This window comes from Mastomys coucha, unplaced genomic scaffold (assembly GCF_008632895.1).
Source record: "Mastomys coucha isolate ucsf_1 unplaced genomic scaffold, UCSF_Mcou_1 pScaffold18, whole genome shotgun sequence".
In the NCBI taxonomy this organism is placed as follows: Eukaryota; Metazoa; Chordata; class Mammalia; order Rodentia; family Muridae; genus Mastomys; species Mastomys coucha.
The window spans coordinates 83,536,049-83,555,616 of NW_022196900.1; the positions used below are offsets into that span (position 1 = coordinate 83,536,049).

The 19,568-nt window shown below is 49.1% G+C and overlaps 2 protein-coding genes and 1 long non-coding RNA gene across 7 annotated transcripts in view; 1 reads left to right on the top strand and 2 right to left on the bottom strand.

Annotated features, from left to right (window-relative positions):
• The first annotated feature begins 7,873 nt into the window (after nt 1-7,873).
• Nucleotides 7,874-19,568, top strand: part of Dlgap3 (DLG associated protein 3) — a 69,291-nt gene continuing 57,596 nt past the window's right edge. For 2 of the 4 annotated variants that reach the window (XM_031378704.1, XM_031378707.1), the window contains exon 1: nt 8,678-8,917. The gene's annotated coding sequence lies outside the window, so the exon portion shown is untranslated. Of the gene's footprint in view, nt 8,023-8,104; nt 8,125-8,677; nt 8,918-19,568 lie in introns of those variants that run through there. The other 2 variants (XM_031378705.1, XM_031378706.1) reach the window with 2 other exon arrangements.
• Nucleotides 8,512-9,408, bottom strand: LOC116095770 (translation initiation factor IF-2-like). Its single transcript, XM_031377026.1, has one exon. The coding sequence runs from the start codon at nt 9,406-9,408 to the stop codon at nt 8,512-8,514; it is 897 nt and encodes a 298-aa protein (XP_031232886.1).
• LOC116096660 lies at nt 11,922-17,781 on the bottom strand. Of its 2 annotated transcripts, none has more exons than XR_004121067.1 (3): nt 17,511-17,781; nt 13,929-14,034; nt 11,922-12,536 (listed from the first exon to the last, which is right to left on the bottom strand). It is a non-coding gene; the product is annotated as an uncharacterized LOC116096660 (long non-coding RNA). The 2 variants fall into 2 exon arrangements; XR_004121066.1 differs by having other exon boundaries at nt 11,922-12,571.

The window sequence follows — 19,568 nt, forward strand, 5'->3', positions numbered from 1 at the left end:
TTTGTTTGTTTGTTTTTTTTAAAAAAAAAAACTTTGATAAAAGATTTATTATTTTTTTATGTGTTTGAGTATCTTGCTTCTATGTATGCATGTGCATCTCATGCATGCCTGGTGCCTAAAGAGGTCAAAAGAGGGTGTCAGATGACCTGAACTGGGAGTTCTAAATGGTTGTGAGACCCCATGTCAGGGACAGGGCGTGAGAGCCAGATCAGGGTCCTCTGCAGGAGCAACAACTGTCCTTAACCATCTCTCTGGCCCCCTAGATTCTGCATTTTGTGAAGCTAGACTATTAAGTTCTATAGCATTTTAAAAAAAGATTTATTTATTATATATAATTGCACTGTAGCTGTCTTCAGACACACCAGAAGAGGGCATCAGGTCTCATTACAGATGGTTGGGAGCCACCATGTGGTTACTGGGATTTGAACTCAGGACCTCTGGAAGAGCAGTCAGTGCTCTTAACCACTGAGCCATCTCTCTCCAGCCCCTAGCATTTTTTTTTTCTTTTTTGTATCTTTATTTACTCTGCTTGCAACTGGCTTTGTAGTGCAGGCTGACCTTGACACTCCTGTTAATTCCTCCTGCCCCAGTCTTCTAAGTGTTGGGAACACAGGGATGAGGCATCATGCCTGATCTGGGGTAGCATGTTAATTATCGTTTTCTCTTCTTAAGAGTTTCTATTGGCTGCATGGTTTTTCTAACTTAATATTAATTTAATCTTGTTTTTTTTCCCCCCATTGGGCAGACATTTTTGTCGTTTCCAGTTGGGGTGTCTGATACCCCGTCTCTGTTGTCATTTTGACTGCATCTGCAATCAACTAAAGACGCTGGGCACGCCTGTAAGGGATTTTCTTAATTCAATTATTTGCTGCTGGAAAGACTTACGCTAAGTCTGGGCCACACCTTGTGGCCGTCCAGATAAGAGGACATGGAAGAAGGAAGCTTTGAGCTTTGCTTGCCTTTCTTCTCACTGGCAATCGATTTATCTCGCTGTTGCAGCGTCCCTTCACCAGGATTAGAACCAACTTTTTAGGGCTTCCAGTGTTTGCTGAAGACCAACAGCTTTCTGGGAACCGTCCATGCCTTTAGTGCTAGGTTGAAGATGCTAAGACATCAAGCTTGATTGAGTGAACAACTACCGTATTCTCAACCTCGCCAGTGTAAGACAGCCACTGTTGGATCACCCCTACTTCACCTTATAAGCCAATGTAATAAATTCCATTTTTAAATATGTACACATCACCAATTTTAATAATATGTATGTATTACTAATACAAGGCCCATTGTGAATTAAGTTACTGTGGACATTCTTTTCTCTGTCTCTGTCTCTGTCTCTGTCTCTGTCTCTCTCTCTTTCTCTCTCCCTCCCTCCATCCCTCTTTCTCTCACTCTCTGTTTTTCTTTTTTTCTTTCTCTCTCTCTTTCTTTCTCTCTTTCTTTCTCTCTCTTTCTCTCTCTCTCTTTCTGTCTTTCTTTCTGTCTTTCTCTTTCTCTCTCTTTCTTTCTTTCTTTTCTTTCTTTCTTTCTCTCTCTCTCTTTCTTTCTCTCTCTCTCTCTCTCTCTCTCTCTCTTTCTGTCTTTCTTTCTGTCTTTCTTTCTTTCTCTCTCTCTTTCTCTCTTTCTTTCTTCCTTTCTTTCTTTCTTTCTTTCTTTCTTCCTTTCTTTTGACAGGGTTTCTCTGTGTAGCCCTGGCTGTCCTGGAACTTACTCTGTAGACCAGGGTGGCCTTGAACTCTGAGATCCACCTGCCTCTGTCTTCAGAGTGCTGGGATTAAAGATGTAAGCCACCACTCAGGACTTCCTCCTCCCACACGACTACAACCTGAGATTGCTCTCTGTGATGGTTTGTATATACTTGGCACTATTTGGAGGTGTGGCCTTGTTGGAGTAGGAGTGCCACTGTGGGTTTAGTCTTTAATACCCTTGTCCTAGCTGCATGGAAGTCAGATTTCTCTTAGCAGCCTTCAGATGAAGATGGAGAATTCTCAGCTCCTCTTGCACCATGCCTGCCTGGATGCTGCCATGGTCCCACCATGATGATATTGGACTGAACCTCTGAACCTCTAAGCCAGCCCCAATTAAACGTTGTCCTTATAAGAGATGCCTTGGTCATGGTGTCTATTCACAGCAGTAAAACCCTAAGACACTCTCCTATAGAGAACTCTTACCAGCTTAGCTAACCTGCCTCCTGGTTGGTGCTCTATAATATATAATAAACACCCTGGATTTCTGGGCTTTTGCTGGTGTGTCCCTTTCATAGCCCACAGCCCACCAACCCCAGCTTTTCTGTGTTGGTGTCTTCATTTCCCATCCTCTCAGTTGGGTCAAATCTGTGAAGACAAGGTCTTAGGTATCCCCGGCTGACCCTGAATTCACTCTGAACCTCACAGCCAGCCTTGAATTCCCTCAATCCATTTTCTAAGTACCGATATTACGGATGTGGCTCACATCTGAGCCACTATGCCCAGTTTATGTGGTCTTGGAGATTGAACACAAAGTTCGTGTGTTCTAGGCAAGCACTCTACCAGCCCGATTTACTGTCTTTACTGGTTGCACGAGTTAGAGTTCTCCAGAGAAACAGACCTAACTGGGTGGAGCTGTACAGGAGCAGGTGTTTCAGAAGCGCTTACACAGCTATGGAAGCTTTGAGATTTCTTGATGTGCTCTCTGAATCTGGCAATGTAAACCAGAGTTACTGCAGCAAATGTCAGCCTAAAGCCAAAGGTCTGAAAAATCAAACCCCAATATCTAAAGGCAATAGAAGGAGATGTTTCAAACCAAGACATAAAATGGAAAATGACATTTCTTCCATCTTCTTGTTCCTACTAGAGCTAGGTGAATTAGATCATGCCTGCTAACATAGGTAAGAATAAATCTAGCCGGGCAGTGGTGGTGCATGCCTTTAATCCCAGCACTTGGGAGGCAGAGACAGGCAGATTTCTGAGTTCGAGGCCAGCCTGGTCTACAGAGTGAGCTCCAGGACAGCAAGGGCTACACAGAGACACTCTGTCTCAAAACAAAATAAAACAAAACAAAAAACAAACAAACAAAACTTTATCCCACCTGCTAATCTCTTTGGGAAATGTACTTATAGACCTACTGAGAAATAATATTTAGGCGTTTTGTTCTTTACCACTTAGATAGCAGGTATCTCTTAACCTGGTCAAGTTGACACATGGAATTAGCCCTCATTAGACTTCTTATGCATGATGCCATAGTTCCTTTTGTGTTCAGTGACATTTGGTGGAGGTGCTCATTTTCTTTTGGACTTTCTTAGTGGGAATAATTTTCAGTTTTAGGAAAAAAAAGTTTACTTTTGAGGGCACAAGTCTCCGTGTACAGCCCAGGCTCCCCATGGAGCTCAAGCTGGCCTTGAACTCACAGTGATCTTCCGACCTCATCTTCCTGAGTACTGAAATTAAAGTGAAGAACTATCACATTTTGCTCTTCTAATGTGTGTGTGTGTGTGTGTGTGTGTGTGTGTGTGTGTTTCTGGGTAGGTGCACATACACAAGTGTATGTGAAAACCAGAGTTTGACAGAGTCTGTTGCAGTCTACCTTATGCTTTTCCAATCTTATTTTTTGGGACAGGATATTTCACTGAATCTGGCATCACTAGTTCATAACACTAGTTGGCCAGTGAGTCCAGCAATCTACCTGCCTCTGCTTCTCTAACACTAGGATTACGGATGTTTGCCGCCCTGTCCAGCATTGTATGTGGGTGCCAGGGATTATGGGTACTTGCCGCCCTGTCCAGCATTGTATGTGTCGTGATCTGCTCTCAGACTGAGCCAGATCCCCAGTCCCTGATATTTGCTTCTGACAGTCACCTGGAGCACCACCTCTCTGGAACCATTTTATGCTACTGTCTGCACTGAGTTCCTCTAGTTTCTCTAGATGAGAGTGAGCCAGTCTAGTTATGTTTTGATTCTCCAGAAGTGACTGTTTCTCTTGCACCCATTGCAAAGTTCAAGACAAACATTGTTCTTGAAGTTTTCTTCATGTGATGATCTAGTGAGTTTCTTCAGTTTCTGTTCATTCTAACTATAGCTCTCTGGACTGTTACGTATATACAGAAGAGTATTTGCCCACTTTGGGCAGGCTCTGGGTTTTGTTAATTTTGTTTGTTTGTTTGTTTGTTTGTTTGTTTTATCGGAACTGAGGACCGAACCCCGGGTTTCATGCTTGCTAGGCAAGCACCCTTCCATTGCGCTAAACCTCCAGCTCCCATACTCCAGGCTTTATCTTCATCCTCTTATGCTTCAAGAGATCATGAAAACTGATTAAATTTCATCTTTCAGCAAATATCCTTGTATTGATTATTTATTGCTTTACTGCTGAGGTATAATGCAACCAACTTAAAACTCCATGAGTGAAGTTAATAAGCCTTCAGCTATGATCTAGCAAGAACTGGCTGGTCCACAGAAGGCAGATGCTTGGGTACCTTCGTGTAACCTAGCTCAGCCAGCCTCAAATGATACCCTTTTTGTAAGAGTTCTACCTAGACCTCAGTGCTAAAGTTGGCTTCATGCTCTATTCTTTTTTGGTTCTGCCTTCATTTATATTTGGGACTTAGTTTTCTCGCTAGCACATTGATATATTTAAGGATATTATTTAAAAGATTAACTTACATTTTACTTGTTTTACACACACACACACACACACACACACACACACACACACACAATCTTTTTTTGTAAGACATGGTTTTATGTATACCAGGATGGCTTCAAATTCACTAAATAGTCAAGGATGACTTTGAACCTCTAATCTTATCTCTACTCCCCAGGTTTGGGGATTACAGGTGGGCACCTCCATACCTAGTTTTATATGGTGCCTTTAAAGATCAAGTGTGCTAAGCAAGCACTCTACCACCGGTGACACATTACTAGCCCTCACCTATCACTTTAAAAATTTATTTGTTTTTATTTTATGTGTATGAGTGTTGCCAGCATACACACACACACACACACACAAACACACATGTATATATGTATATATATAGGTATATATATATACCTATATATATACATATACGTATATACATATACATGTATATTTGTATACATGTATATTTTTCTAGACTATAAAAATATGTTTGTGTATATATATGTATATATATACATATATATATATGTATGTAACTGGAGTTACAGGTAGTTGATAGCCACCATGTGGCTGCTAGGAACTGAATTCTGGGCCTCTACAAGAGCAGCAAGTGCTCTGAATAGCAATCTCTCCAGCCCCCAGGCCTCCAAGATTTATTTTATTATTTACTTTGGCTTTTCAAGACAGAGTTTCTCTGTGTAGCCCTGACTGTCCTAGAACTCACTTTGTAGACCAGACTGCCGTTGAACTCAGAGATCCACTTGCCTCTGCTTCCTGAGTGCTGGGATTAAAGGCATGTGCCACTTCTGCCTGATGCTTTGAGACAGTGTATAGAGCAGAATAGTTTTGAAATAATGGCCTCCTTCCTTAGTTTGAAAGGCTTAGAGAACAGACATGTGCTAATATGCCTTGCTTGATTGACAGTTGGGTGACATATCTTTGCACATATGTTTCCACCTGAAACTCTCCCAATCTTTCTGGCTCTACTAAAACGCTTTCTTTATGTATCCTTGATTGCCTTTCTTAACCTAGACAGAGCTAACTATTGCATATAGACTTTAAAATTTAATTATTTTATGTGTGAGTGTTTTGCCTGTATGTATGTCTGTGTACCACACATGTGCAGTACCCTCAGAAGCCAGAAGAGGGTATCAGATCCTCTGGTACTGTATTTTCAGATGGTTGTGAGCCAGTATGTGTGGGTGCTGAGAATTGAACTCTAGTCCTTTGGAAGAGCAGCTAATGCTTTTAACTACTGAACCATCTCATCAGCCCCTGCTTCTAGACTATAAAAATATGTTTATATATATCTGCTAGGCATAGAATTTCTTCTTTTTTTTCCTTTTTTTTTTTTTTTAATGTATGTGAGTACACTGTCACTCTCTTCAGACACACCAGAAGAGGGCATCTGATCCCATTACAGATGGTTGTGAGCCACCATGTGGTTGCTAGGAATTGAACTCAGGACCTCTGGAAGAGCAGTCGGTGCTCTTATTTGCAGAGCCATCTCCCCAGCCCAAGCATAGAATTTCTAATCTAGGGGTCATACTTTACAGAGTGTTAAGGCCCCATGTTAAAAATTTATTTAAATTTCAAGATGGACTGGGAAGATAATTCAATTGGTAAAATGCTTGCTTTACAAACATGACGTCCTGAGTTTGATGCCCAGAACCCATATTTAAAGACAAAATAAAACTAGTCATGGTAGTGAGTGCTTGTATTCCCCGGGCTGAGGTGGCAAAAATAAGTGGATCCCTGGGGTTCACGGGCCAGCCAGCCAAACCTATTTGTTGAAATCCAGGACAGTGAGAGACACACCCCCTCAAAAAAAGTGGATCGTGTCTAAAGGAGAACCCCAGAGACAGTCCTCTGCCCTTACATGCATGTGCCCACATGTGCATGAGCACCCCCACGTACATGTCCTCTCATACACAATCTAAAGACAGTGAAGGCAGGACAGTGCGAGAATGAAGTCCTTCTGTGTGTCTGAATGACTGCAGAGGTCAGATTCCCAGGGAGTTGGCTTAGAGAGCCTTTATTAGTGGTTTAAATAACCATTGTCCTTATTAATTACTGGACTGGTGTTCTCTATCTGAGGTAAACGTGTTTGATTAATTAGTAGGTTCCAGGACAGAAACTCCATCACATTTTTTTTCTGTTTTTGGTTGAAAAAAAAATCTACACTTTAATAATTTATTTAGTGTGTATGGGGGCACAGGCTAGTGCACACAGGTCTGCGATGCTTGCACTTGTGTGGAGGTCAGAGCAACGTGGGAGAATTAGTTATTGTCTCCTACTGTGTGGGTTTTGGGGCTGCAACTCAGTCATCAGGTTTGTCAGCAGGCACCCTTACCTGCTGAGCCACCTCACCAGCCTTTAGGTTCCCAATCTGAAAACACAGCTCTCTGGTAACAGCAAAGAAGAAAAGCTATATACTAAATGTCCGTGTTCATTGTAAAATGCCTTCCGGTTTACAAAATACATCTTAGAACTGACAGAGCATGGAGATACCTTTTAGCATCCTACATGATGGCTGTTCTTATGCTCCATGGGAAATGAGACATTTCTCTCAGTTCTACACAGTGTTCCTGGACCAACTTTCCATCTTACTTTTTCTGACATCTGCTCTTGGTTGAATAAACGCTGGTCTGGGATTCGTCTGCAACCTCAGAACATGTTTGAAGGGACGATGAAGTAAGTGGTCTTGTGGGCGGAAAGATAGTTGGCCAGTCTGTTCATCTCACTAGACTGCTTGGTTCCCCGGGGGAGAAGGGTTCTCCAGGTCCCTTTTTGTCATTTATGTAATGTGGCACCTTAAAAGATCTCACTGGGGAATGGGTGTGGGCTTGGCTCCAGGTGCTAGCTCCTTAGGGCCCATGACTTCTACTTACAGTGCCTCAGTTTGCCCGGTTACTCGGGGAGGGGTGACAGTGACCCCAAAGGAATACAGAGAAACAGAAGTCATTATTGAGGACCTTGACTCAGAACATCTCCCAAGGTCTGTCCCTAGGGTGGTAGACTGTCTCTCTAGGCTCCCAAGCCCACACCTCACCACCTTAAGTTTTCAATACCAGACAAGGTAGAGGATGTAGCTCGCCCTCTACCACAACTTGGAGAGCCCGAGCGAGGCAGCGTGCCCTCAACACCCGCTGGGAAAGTCAGAATTCAGAGCCAGCCCCTCCCCCATCTCCTCAGCCCCTCCTCCTGCGGCTTCCCCACGCGGCCCCCTCCCCCCCATTACAGCATCGCTCTGGGCGCCAAGACGGATTCCAGCCAGGGACTGCTGCAGTCAGCTCTCCGCGCTTCTGCAGCCTGAGCCCTGGCTCTGCAGCTTCGCGCTGTGCTTCGGACAGTCCCCTTTCCCTCCTCTACCCCACCCCCGCCATGGCACAGCCCCTGGCTCGGGGCCCAGAGGTGGGCGGGCACAGTGGGCACGGGTGGGGCCCTCAGCTAAGACGGCAGGTATAGCGGGGTTCTCCCAGCACACTGGGGATTGCCTCCGCTGGCGGACTGTGGGTGAGGGACGCCTGTCAGAGACTTGGAGGCCAGGCACAGCGCCCCGCCCTGGCAGGGGTGGGGCAGAAGGGACTGGAGCGGGGAAGGGGGACTCCTAAAGCCCAGGCCAAGAGCTGAGGTCGGGGTACAGACCCGGGAAACTAAAGGACAGTAGCCAGAGAGGACGTGCCTGCGAGGGGGAGGCTGTGTGTGACATTCAGGGTGTGACTGCCTCGGTGAGGCTGCCGTGTGTCTCCCCAGCTGCCCGCGCTCTGGGCTCGGGTCCCAGTGCCCAGGTCTGCTGAGCGCGGTCGTGACACCGAATGTGCCGGTTCCTGGGTCTTCGGTGCACACCGACCCGGGGGACCATATTCGCACCCCCGAGCTGGGCCTCCCCGGCGCTGTCGCTCAGAGACGCGGGCGCTCCTCCGGGACCGCGGCGGCCGCCCGCCGGCTGCGACCTCGGTCCTCGCGGGGCCGCTGCGGGGGCGGGGAGCGCGGGCCCCCTCCCTGTCGCGGGCTCCTGGCTTGGCCGCCCTGCGCGGGGGCGGGGGCGGGGGCGGAGCGCGCGGGCGGGATCCCCCCGCCTCCCCGTCCTGGTCCCCGGGAAATCCAGCCTCCGTGGCTTGGCCGCCTCCGGCTCCCGCGCCCGCGGCCGCTCAGCACTCGCTCGGGGCTCCGCAGCCGGCGCGGCCCCTCCGCCGGGGGCTCCGCAGTGCCGGGTCCGGGAGCCCGCACTCGCTCCCGCAGTCGCAGCGCCCCCGGCCCGGGCCGCCGGCACCATGTAACCCCGGCCGGAGCCCGACCGGGCCAGGTAAGCAACCCGGGAGGGGTGGGGACCGGGCCGCGCTTGCCGCGCCCTCTGCAGCGCCCCCCAGGCTCGGCCCCGCTGCAGCCCCGGCGCCGCCCACGCCCGGGGCTCCGGCGGCCTGGGCTCCGGTCCCGAGATGGGGGGGGAGGGGCTGGGCCTCTGCGGCCGCCCCCGGCCTCACCCTGGGCCTGGAGGCCGGCGTGACTGACCCCGGGGACGGGTTGGGGACCACGCGCTCCGCAGACGCGCTGTCCCGGCCGGGGCCGCGGGAGGCCGGCCAGCGCCCGCCCAGCTCTTGCCCGGCTGGAATGGAAGCTTGGATCTGGGAGGGAGTAGCCTGCTGGCTGTGTGTGTGGGGGGGGTGTTGGGGAGATCCGGAGAGAAGTTTCCTCTGCAGGTGTGTGAGCGTGCGTGTGATGAGGGTGTCGCCGTGTGGGTCTGTGGGTGAGTGAGTGTAATGCAGTGAGCGTGCAGGGTGTTAACCGTCCGTGCATCTGTCGACATATGTGTGGCTGAGTGTGTGCTGTCACTGTGTGGCTGTGTATGTAGGTGTCTGAGTGTGTATGAATGGATGTGCGTGTGCATGTGCATGTGCGACTATCTCTGTGAATGGGTCTGGGTATGTGTGCTGTGTGACTGTGTGGGAATAGATCCAAGCAGGGTTCACCCACACCTGGGCTTTTGCCCCGCCTCCATTCCTGATGGGACTTAGCACGGGAAGATCAGACTTTCCCGAGGTCAGACCTCCCCCTCCCTCCAGGGTCTCCTTATCCTGGACCTAGACAAGAGCACTCTGCACCTTCATCTACTTCCTGGGGCACCCTCTGCGAAGCCACTGGTATCTTTCCGGCACGCTGGGTCCCTGCTGGTGGTGAGCCTAAGGCTGTGTACCAGTGTATGGGGATACTTTGGTGCGGCGCGGGAGAAGGGATGGCAGGGAGGATGAAGAGTGCTAGGAGCTTGTGTTCTTTCAGTGATGCTTGGCCACAGGCCCTTTAGAGTGACACTCTGAGGAGGCCAGGAGGAAGATCTACCTTGTTAGTCGTTGGAGCAGGTGGCTTTCTCCCAGAGTTCCAAGTTCTAAATCTCCAAGTTCTGGGTCACTGGTTTAGCTCACGGTTCAGGTGGGTCTGTCTGTACTTAGCTCCTTGAAGTCGTAATAGAGGAATGTACCTGTATCCAGTTGAGGACTTTTGAAAAAATGTCCCTCTCATTTCTTCTTGTTTCTGCTTCTTGGAAGCAGATTGGGATGCTGTCAGGTTAAGCCATATGAAATTGACAGTATTGAACTGTTTTTTTTTTTTTTTTAAACTTGCAAAAACTGCCATTCCCCATGGTTCAACCGAATATGATGCCAATTTGCAGAAGGGGATGTTGAGGCTTGGGAAGTACATTGCATTTCCCACAATCACACATTGCCAGACAGTGGTAGAGAAACATTCTCACCCAGGTCTTCCATTGACCCAAGGAACCCAGCTAGGCCACACTGAGAGAGTACTACTTTCTAGTGTGTTTTCTCTGACACCGGATCACTGCCCTCCTCCACTTCTGTCCACTATCCCCTGAGTGTGTGTGTGGGGGTCTACTTCTGTACCCAGCTGTCAGTGCCTAAAAGAGAGAGATGAGGGAGAAGAGAGGAGGGAGGGGAGGGAGAGCTTCGTGAGTTGGCAGTGAATCAGGGTCTAAAAAGAGCTTGGGAGGGCTAGGGTGGCAGGTGTTTCTAAAAGGAACGTGAATACAGGATGAACAGCCTCAAACGCAGCCCCCGCAATCCCCCCCACTGCCCCACTGATCTGGCAGGCAGTGCCCACTGCATTTTGTGCCAGGGGGCTCACATCCAAGGAATGAGCTTGCATGAAGCTATAGAATGATAGACAGAGGAAGAGCCTTTACAGTTGCCTTGGTCCAACCTCTTAATTACAAATTAGGGAATCTGAAAGAGAGGAGACCTACTCAAGGTCATACAATGAACCTGTGGATTCCTAGACTAGTGTCCCCACAGGTGATTTCCTAACCTTCACATTCCATCCCCAAACTCCCCAACCCCCTCAGAGCCGAATGTGCAGGCGGGTAGGGGAAATGAAGACTCAGTATGTCTAAGGCTGTCAATCCGTCAACCTGGGACTCTGCTCTGAATAGAGGAGGCTACAGGTATTCCTGGGGATGGATGGGGATGCCCGGCCCACCACAGAGGAAGGTCATGGCCTTGGCTTAGTTCCAGCTGGCTACCAGCGGGCACTGCTCTAGGCCCAACTTCAGACTTCCTTCTTTCTTGATGCCTGCTTTCAGCAGCTGCCTGGCATTTAGCATCTCTTGCAGCTGATGTTGGTGCTTTTCTTCACCCCACACAGTTTCCGATGCCTTTTGCCTCTTTGCCTTATTGGGCTTCTGCTGGGTAGAGAAAGTTCTGAGTCTTGCCTGATTGAAAAGGGTGTATAGCTGCCTAAACCTTTTCTGGCCCAGTCTTCCAGGAGTTTAGAGCAAATGGTCAACATAATTGGCCTCGTATTTACTGGAGAGGACACTGCAGTTGAATGAGGACTTTCTGTTTGGTTTCAGGTGACTGAAATTAAGGTGTGTTTGTGTGCGTGCATGTGTGCGTGCATGCCTGTGTGTGCATGTGTGTGTGTGTGTGTGTTGGGAGAGGGTATAACCATGAAGCTTTTATTGAGACAAGCTTTAGAGACTTTCCCAGTGTCTTCCCATCCGCATGGTCAAGAAGCCTTCTCAGACTCTGATTTTACTCCCACTTGGGGGAATCAAAGCTTTGTTTCTCAGTGGGGGGTTGGAAGAGCAGCTGTGTACCCTCCACTCTGCAAGCATCATGTCTCAATTCCCTCTTTATCTACCCCCCTTCAGTCTGAAGGCTGCTGGCTCAGCGGGCCTCCTGCCGTCTGGGGAGTCTGGGTTTGAGCTGGGGTGAGGCGGTGGCACCATCGTTATGGTAACGAGCTGCCAGCTCATCATTGCTAATAACTTGTCGGGCCCCTGGGCTCTGTGCAGCATCCTTTCCCATTAGCCCTTCTTCCCATGTTACAGACAGAAAAAGTGAGGCTTAGGAAGGAGGGGCCTGGGAAGAAGAGAGTCTGAGAAGGCTGGACGGCCTCTCCCCTAGGTTTCTTTGCTGGAGAACCATGGGGAAAGAGGTGAGGTGGCTTGGGAGCTGAGTTACAAATGTGGTCGCACAGGTTTGATTTCTTGGGTTGTTAATGTGTGACTACATTCACGCTTTCATAAACTTGTGCATCCTAACTGACATGTTCATGGGCATATATGCCACAGCCCACAGGCAAAGCACATGCCAAGCATCCGAGCACACTTGTGTATGAGTACTGCCTCTCCTGTCTGCACATAAGGCACCCAAGAAATCTGGGTTTGTGGGGGTGTCCAGGTATGTGGGTGGGGAATCTGATCTTTTTCTGATGCAGCTTCAAAGTATCTTGTTAACAAAGGGACAGAATGGTCCCAGGGTTCCTCTTCCTTCCAGTCCAGAGCTTAGTATGGGAGTGGGCTGGGGGTGGTACGGGGAATCCAAGCTCTCAGCTCGCCAAGTCTTCTACCTCTGTGCCCTTTGAGCTCAGGTAGCCCCTGCCCCGCTGTTCTTTCTCATCCTCTTCTCTTCCTGTGTGTAAATATTAAAGAGCTGAGCCTGCAGGGCTGATGTAGACATGGGGAGAGAATGAAATTAAAAAGGATTCCCTCGCCCCCATCCCAACACCCCCGCCCTGCAGTCCCCCGCTCCTTGTTTCTTCCCCTCTCTCTTCCCCTCACTCAGAGGTTCCACATGCCTCTCCTCCCCCCAGTCCAGATGGGAGCTGGCTCCTTCAGAAAGGGGGTTCAGGACAGGGTGTGGGGAGCCACCTCTCTCTTCCTCCTCCCAGCACATCTGCCTACAGGGCTGAGAGCCCCCACGTGAGTATTTATTTTATTTTGGGGTGGTAGTTAAGAAGGAAAATGCTTTTTAGAACCAGCTGTGAGTGGTGTTGAGGTGGGTGGGGTCATATTTCTAGGTTTCTTCGGGGAAGCTCCGGGTCTGAATTTGTTTTCTCTTTTGAGACCTTCAGGGAAGGGAGGGATGTGAGGTGTACCAGGGGACTGGAGCAAAGGTGGGAGTTTTATGGTCAGAGGGATTTCATTGGGTAAAAGCTTCTTGCTTGCTGTCTGGGCTTTGGAACCCCCCACTGGTAAAGTGGCTGTGGGAACTGTCCCCAGTGCTGAATGATCCTCGGCGGAGAATCGCTCCTTTGGAGCTGTCCCGGGTGCTGAAAGGGTTTTAGCCATTGACGGAAAGGTGCCCTGGTACTGAGGGTCCTCTAGAAAAATTCTCCCAAGTGACCCACTTACCAAGGGCAGAGTCCCTGGACAGAATTATAAATTCTGAGGTCATTCTTATGAATTCAGGCCTCACAGTTGTTAGTGGCATTTGGTAAAAGGACTTTCTTTTCTCTATTTGAGTTCGCCTTCCTCTTGCCAAAACCTGTTTAGTGTGGGGCTAGGAAGGGGCAATACAATTGTGGCCGTGAGCTTTATTCTCCTGAGATCATATTAGTACAACAAACTTATCAACCCTGGGAGAGTCCATAAGTTTTCCTTTAGGTCCCAGAAGTTCAGACTCAAGACATTCAATTCAGACTTTGAGTCTGGCAGGGTAGACTATAGGATAGGGCTCAGGATAATTGACTGGCCACTTGGTGCCAACCTGCTAACCATAACTTTAGATTTGAGAAGAGGAACCCTAAAATATTCTCCAAGTCTGCTTGTGCTCTGCCCATCCCCAGCCCTGGCTCAAAGCTTCATTTGGGAGAGACTTTTGTTGGGGAGGAAGATTTCTCAGCAAAGGATTCAGGGAGTGGGTGGGGTTGTTCAGTGCCATGGAGAAGAGAAGGAGGAGGCTACTGGAGACAGGGCAGCAGGGAAAAGGAAGATCTGGGGGAGTAAAAAAAAAAATCCAAATGAAAGGAGTAGTTCTGGGTCTCAACACTCAGCTCCTCTGGATAGCTTTTCCCCTACTGACCTGCGGTCAGGGTCATGTGCAATATCTGGCTTCTTCTGCTTTCCTTTTGTAACGGTGAAGGGGAGAGAGCAAGGAGTTATCTCTCCAGGTCCTGTTCCTTGTCATCCTAGGGGGAATGAGAGCCAAATGTCAGGACATGCAGATGAGAGTGTGTGTGGGGGGAAACAACAGGCAGGAGGGGTTGGTGGCAGCTCACCTCCCATCCCCAAGAGCACAATCAAATATTCAAATGGGATCCTTCTGAGTGGGAGGGGCAGGGGACAGTTTCCAGATGACTCTGGGCAGCCGTTGGGTGTGGCAGGAAATTCAAGGCTTGAGAGAGATTTCCAGAGGTCTCACACTGAACCAGTCTCTCCTTCCCTCATAGGACTCTGGGTTAACAAGGGGCCCTTCACCCATCATGTTTTTTTTTTTTTTTTTGATGTAACTCAAGATGATTCCCCCTTCTTGAGCTGCTGGAGAGGAGCTGAGTTTTCGTATGCTTGTGGGTGCTGGGAGGTGGTGGGTGTGGGTGTGGGTGCCTGTTTGGGGAGGGGAGGTGTTTGTGCTCTACTCGGCTCCCTTGGTTACATAACAGCTTTGATAAGGCTCTGGAGCTGCTGCTACTGCCTGAAGCAGTCACCCCTCCACCCCCTCATGGAATGCTTGGTGTCCACCCCCTTCTCCCTGGCCCCTTAGAGAGTCCTGTTATTCATGATCCAGTGTTCTCTTCCAGGAGGTATCCGCAGCTTGCCTTTCTGTCCCTGAGTGGCTCCTGTTTAGAAACACTTGCTTTTATGATTTTCAGCCCAGGTCATCCCCTTTATATTTGTGAGATTCCTGGTCTGCCTTCTCCCTTGTCGGGGCTCTCAGACTGTCTTGGGAAACTGGACATTATGGAGCTACTCTGAAGGGAAGAAGAGGGGTGTCCCAGGAGGCTTTAGGGTACAAAGCCGTTCATTTACTATTTTTTTCTCTGCCTCAATATATGTTTCAGAGTTTGGGAGTGGAGAAACCTACCCAGAAGTGTTAAGAGAACTCTCTTTTCCCTTCTCCTATAACAAAGGGAGGCGTGTGTGGTGGTGGGCTGCCTCTTGGACGGGATGAGTTATAGCAGCTTTCTTGTTATCTTCACCAGAGTTGTCTGAGCAGATAACTGTTTTTGCCAGGTATGGGACAAGAGGACTTCAAAACATGGCCAGGAGTTGGGTGTACCTTGTAACTAACAGGAACAACTTTGCAAATGGAGAGGTGGGAGACTCAGAAGTTGCAAATATGTTTGTTACTAGGAAATACAGAGATGGGTTTCTGTCTTTGTGGACAGGGTAGAGAAGCCTAGGGGTGGGAGGAGGAAGCTGCCTGTACTATGAGTGGGTCTGTGGTGGTTTGTGTGTGTGTGTGTACATGTGGGCACATACATACATGAGTGTATGTATGACTTTGTATACATTCATTTCTACATGTGACTGTGAAGGTAGCTGAACCATCAGGGTGCATGATGTGCTCACCCAACGATCTAGATGTGCGGTCACGTGTAGGTGAACATGAATGCAAGTTTGTGTATGTACTTATGTATAAATAAATACATACATATTTACTAAACGATTTAGGAGCATGTTGGTATATGTACATAAACTCAATACATAGAGAGAGAGATTGAATTTGACTCAACATTGGCTCTGTCCGAAAGTTATTTTCCGACTAGCTTGAATTTGATCCACTCTGATGTCCATCTGTGGCTCTACTCCAGAAAGCAGGTGTCTCTAATTCCTATGTCCTGGGAAGCTAGCTAGTGCCCATCACCATTCATGTGAAGGCAGTTTGCAGAGGGAAATCTTGAAGACAGCTGTGAAAGAGATCTGGTCCTGATGCTCTCCAGATGCTGTGATGTTTAGGGGTGTGTGTGGGGAAGTGAAGAAGAGAAACATCAACACTACTCTAGAGGTTTCATGAATTAAGAACAAGTTGATGGAAAAAGGGGACAGAGGATATTAAGGAGGCCCAGTATGTGTGTATATATATGTGTGTGTATGTGCCCGTATGGGGCATGTAGCAATATATGTATTACTTATCTATGGTAGTATATGCACATATAGCATAAGTGTGCTTTCTAATATACACATGGAAGCAAATTTATACACACACACACACACACACACACACACATGTCCATAAATGTTAACATACACACATATGTGAATAGTGTCTATGAACTATCCCAGTATATGGTGACTGCGGCCTAGTGGCAACTTGTAGCCATAAACCTCTGTATTTCACATGCTCAATTTTTTTGTGTTTTGAGATAGAGTCTCGCTCTGTACTCTAGGATGGCACAGAACTCAATATGTAGCCCATGATGGCCTCAAATATTGCAGGTATGAGCCACCATGCCTGGCTCATCCACGGCTGATGAGGGCTTATCAGCAGTCCCTGTTCCACCCCATGTGCCTCACCTAGGACACATAGTCTCCCAGTCAATGTCTATCTTATGCTGACAACATTCCACAGATTGTACTCGATACTCGAGACACTTCTTAACTTGGAGCAACTTGCAGTCTAAGGAGGAAATGTGGAGGCACGTGAGCCTAAGGGGCACTGTGAACCCAAGGAGAAAGTTGGGTTGGCTCTGGAGTGGGAGGGAGGAGCTTGGCAAGGACCCAAGGAAAGTGGAGGGGTGGAGCTAAAGCTTACAAGAGGAGTGAGCTTTTGGCGTGTGAGAAGGTGGGGGGACCAGTTTTACAGGGCAAGAAGTGTCCAGCTAGGTGGTGAGATGGCTCGGTGGGTAGAGGCATTGGACACCAAACCTGATGAGTTCAGTCTCCAGAGCCTCCATGGTGGAAGGAAAGAGCTGCCTTCCTCAGGTGATCTGCCCTCCACATGCACGCCGTGCATGCCACAAGCGGATAAATAAAAATACGCATAAACAAATGTATACAAATTATAAGAGGGAAATGTCCCAGCCTGTCTCCCATCCTCCACCCTTGCTCCATGGACTCAGGGGCTAGAATACGATAAGACTATCCTTTCCCCCTGTCCCCCCACGCCCTTCTTCCTTGCCTCTTTCCCACCCCTTTCTGAGACAGGGTCTCAAATCAAGCTGGACTCAGACACACCAAATAGTGGAGAATGACTTTAAACTTGTGCTTCCCTCTGCCTCTACTTCCTGAATGCTGCAATTACGGGCATGCACCACCATGATAGATTTTAGGTAGTTCTAGGGATCGAACCCAGGGCTTTCTGCATGCTAGGCCATGGTCATGCTTTCTATCTCACTGGGAGCCAGAGTGCATAGTGGGTGGGGCCCAAGTATTATGTGTGAAACCATTGCCCATCGCCTCCCTGGTCCCAAGGGGCTTCCTTTCCATCCCACACAGAAGCTGGAAAGTTCCACCACGAGGCTTGATGCTTGCCTTTCCCCTCAGCCCGAGATGCTCTTTTAGACATTCACGCCATTCCCCCTCCCTTTCTTCAAATCTTGGCTCAAAAGTCTCTTTTCTGCAGAGGCCTCCCTCCCCAGCAGTCTAACTTAAATAGCCTCTTGCTACTCTACTCCCGCACCCCAGTTTATATATATTTTAAACTTTTGCTTGCCACCACCATTACCTCATATCTTGGTTTCCCATCTCACCAGACCATAAATTTCCTGGGAATGGGAGGTTCGTCTGCCTTGCTCATTGTGTTCTTGACTGTGTCAGGAAGTGGATCTGGTTCCGAGTAGAGCACTCTCAGTTTATTTGTAACAGATTATAAAGGGATCACACACTAGATGCTGATAGGACGAGTGGATCAAGGTGTGAGGCGGGGAGACCAGTTTGGGATGCTGTTGTGATAGCTTTGGTGAGAAGTGAGGAAGAGGGTGGCCCAATGTAGGGTATTAACTATGGAGGAAGAGGAAAGGAGACGGTGTTCACACCTATGCACACATGTGTGAGCACACGTGCACACACACATGCACACCCACCCACGCACACAGAAGGCTAAGGAGGGGAAAAGTGTGTGTGAGTGTGTGTGTGTGCGCACACACGCTGCGTGTATGTCACGACTAATACCCCCAATGAGAAGCTGGACACCGTCCAGCTAACCCTGGCTGCCATTCCCCCTTCCTTTAGGATTTTGTCACTACCAACCCACACACGCCCACCTCTGCCAGCCAGGCTGCAGAGGGCTGCTAAGTAGGGTCTCTGTGGTTCCATTGCATTGGTGACGCAAAGCTCCTGCCTTACGCAAGAAGCGGGACACTGAACAACAGGAAGGGCCTTAGCAAAGCAGAGCCACAGACACAACCTTGGAGACAGAGAAGGAGAAGGTCGAGCTGAAAACTCTTGCCCTGGTTGGGGTGGGTACCGTAGCCAAAGATGTTTGGGAGCTGTTGGTCCCTGGGCCTTTGATGTGAAGTCAGGTCCAGTTTCTATAGGATGGACTGGGGCTTGGCAGTATGGGAGGAATTTCTCTTTGTGTTTTGACAGATGATTTCCTCCTCTCTCAAGAGAGCCAGGGGCTTTGGGCTTGTATTGTAGAATGGGAAACTAAGGTCAGACCTCAGGCAGGACCAGTGGGCTGCTAGTAAGAAGGGACCAAGGCACAGTCTGTGGTCACTGATGGTGAGAACTAGAGAAAGAAATGAGGGTGTGTGTGTGGGGTCACCCTTCCCCCACTACCCTGCCTGACCTCTGGGGAAAGAGATTATTCAAGGCTAAAGATCTTTTTGAGTGCTCATCCTTCAGACCTTTACATCTAGGGCTGGGTTGCTTTGCAACAGAGAGGCTGGCACTAAAACCCATTCTAGGTTGTGGGGTGGAGGGGACCCCTCTGTTGCTCTCCTATCTCTTTGGGGACTAGGGGACGGGTGCTGCAGCCTCTCCCTTCCCACCTGGGCTGTGAGCTTGGGGGTTGGGCCGAAACAGCCGCCAGAGCCGCCCACCTGCCCGCGGTGTCATGGCAACGACTCTGCCCACGTGGACGAAGAGGAAAGGGAGGAGAAGAGAGGAGAGGTGTCGCGATGTGAAGATGGGAGGGGGCTTCTCAGAGTTCCTTATGCTAGGGTCCTCTCTCCTCTGTTTGGACCAGGTCTAACTCCTCTCTCCCCAGGGACCCCAGGAGAGGGTGTGGCTGTGTTTCTGTCCTGGCGACAGAGTGTGCTTGTCCTTGAGTGGCCTGAGTAAAGATGACCTTGGCCTCTTACCCGTGGACCTTGGCTGGGCTTCTGGGGAACATGGAGTTTTTGCACATGTACACTTCTCCATGTCTCCCCATACAAGTCGGGGGGTGGTGCCTGGGGCTGAGGGGATGAGAGCCCGACCTACTTCTCCATTTTCTCACTATTTTTCAAAAGGAAAATGACCCACTTTTCAACCAATCGGACTGGGGCCTGTTCCCAGGCGGGTTCCCTGAGCCCCCCTGCCCAGGCCTCTGCCCCATTCCTCAGCCTCTTTTGCCACGTGCTGGATCCACTTCGTGGGGAAGCAGGTGCACCTCTGTGGAGGGGTTCTTCATTGCCATCTGTATAGGCTTAGGGAAGAGCCTGCTGTGACCGGGGGTGGGTGGGGTGGGGTGTATGTGTGTGTAGGGCTGGGCCAAAGCTGATCTGAGAGCAGCCTCTCGGGCAGAGGCCCTTGACTGCCACAGCCCTTGGCTTTTTAAGTGTCCCTTTTCCTAGCCCCT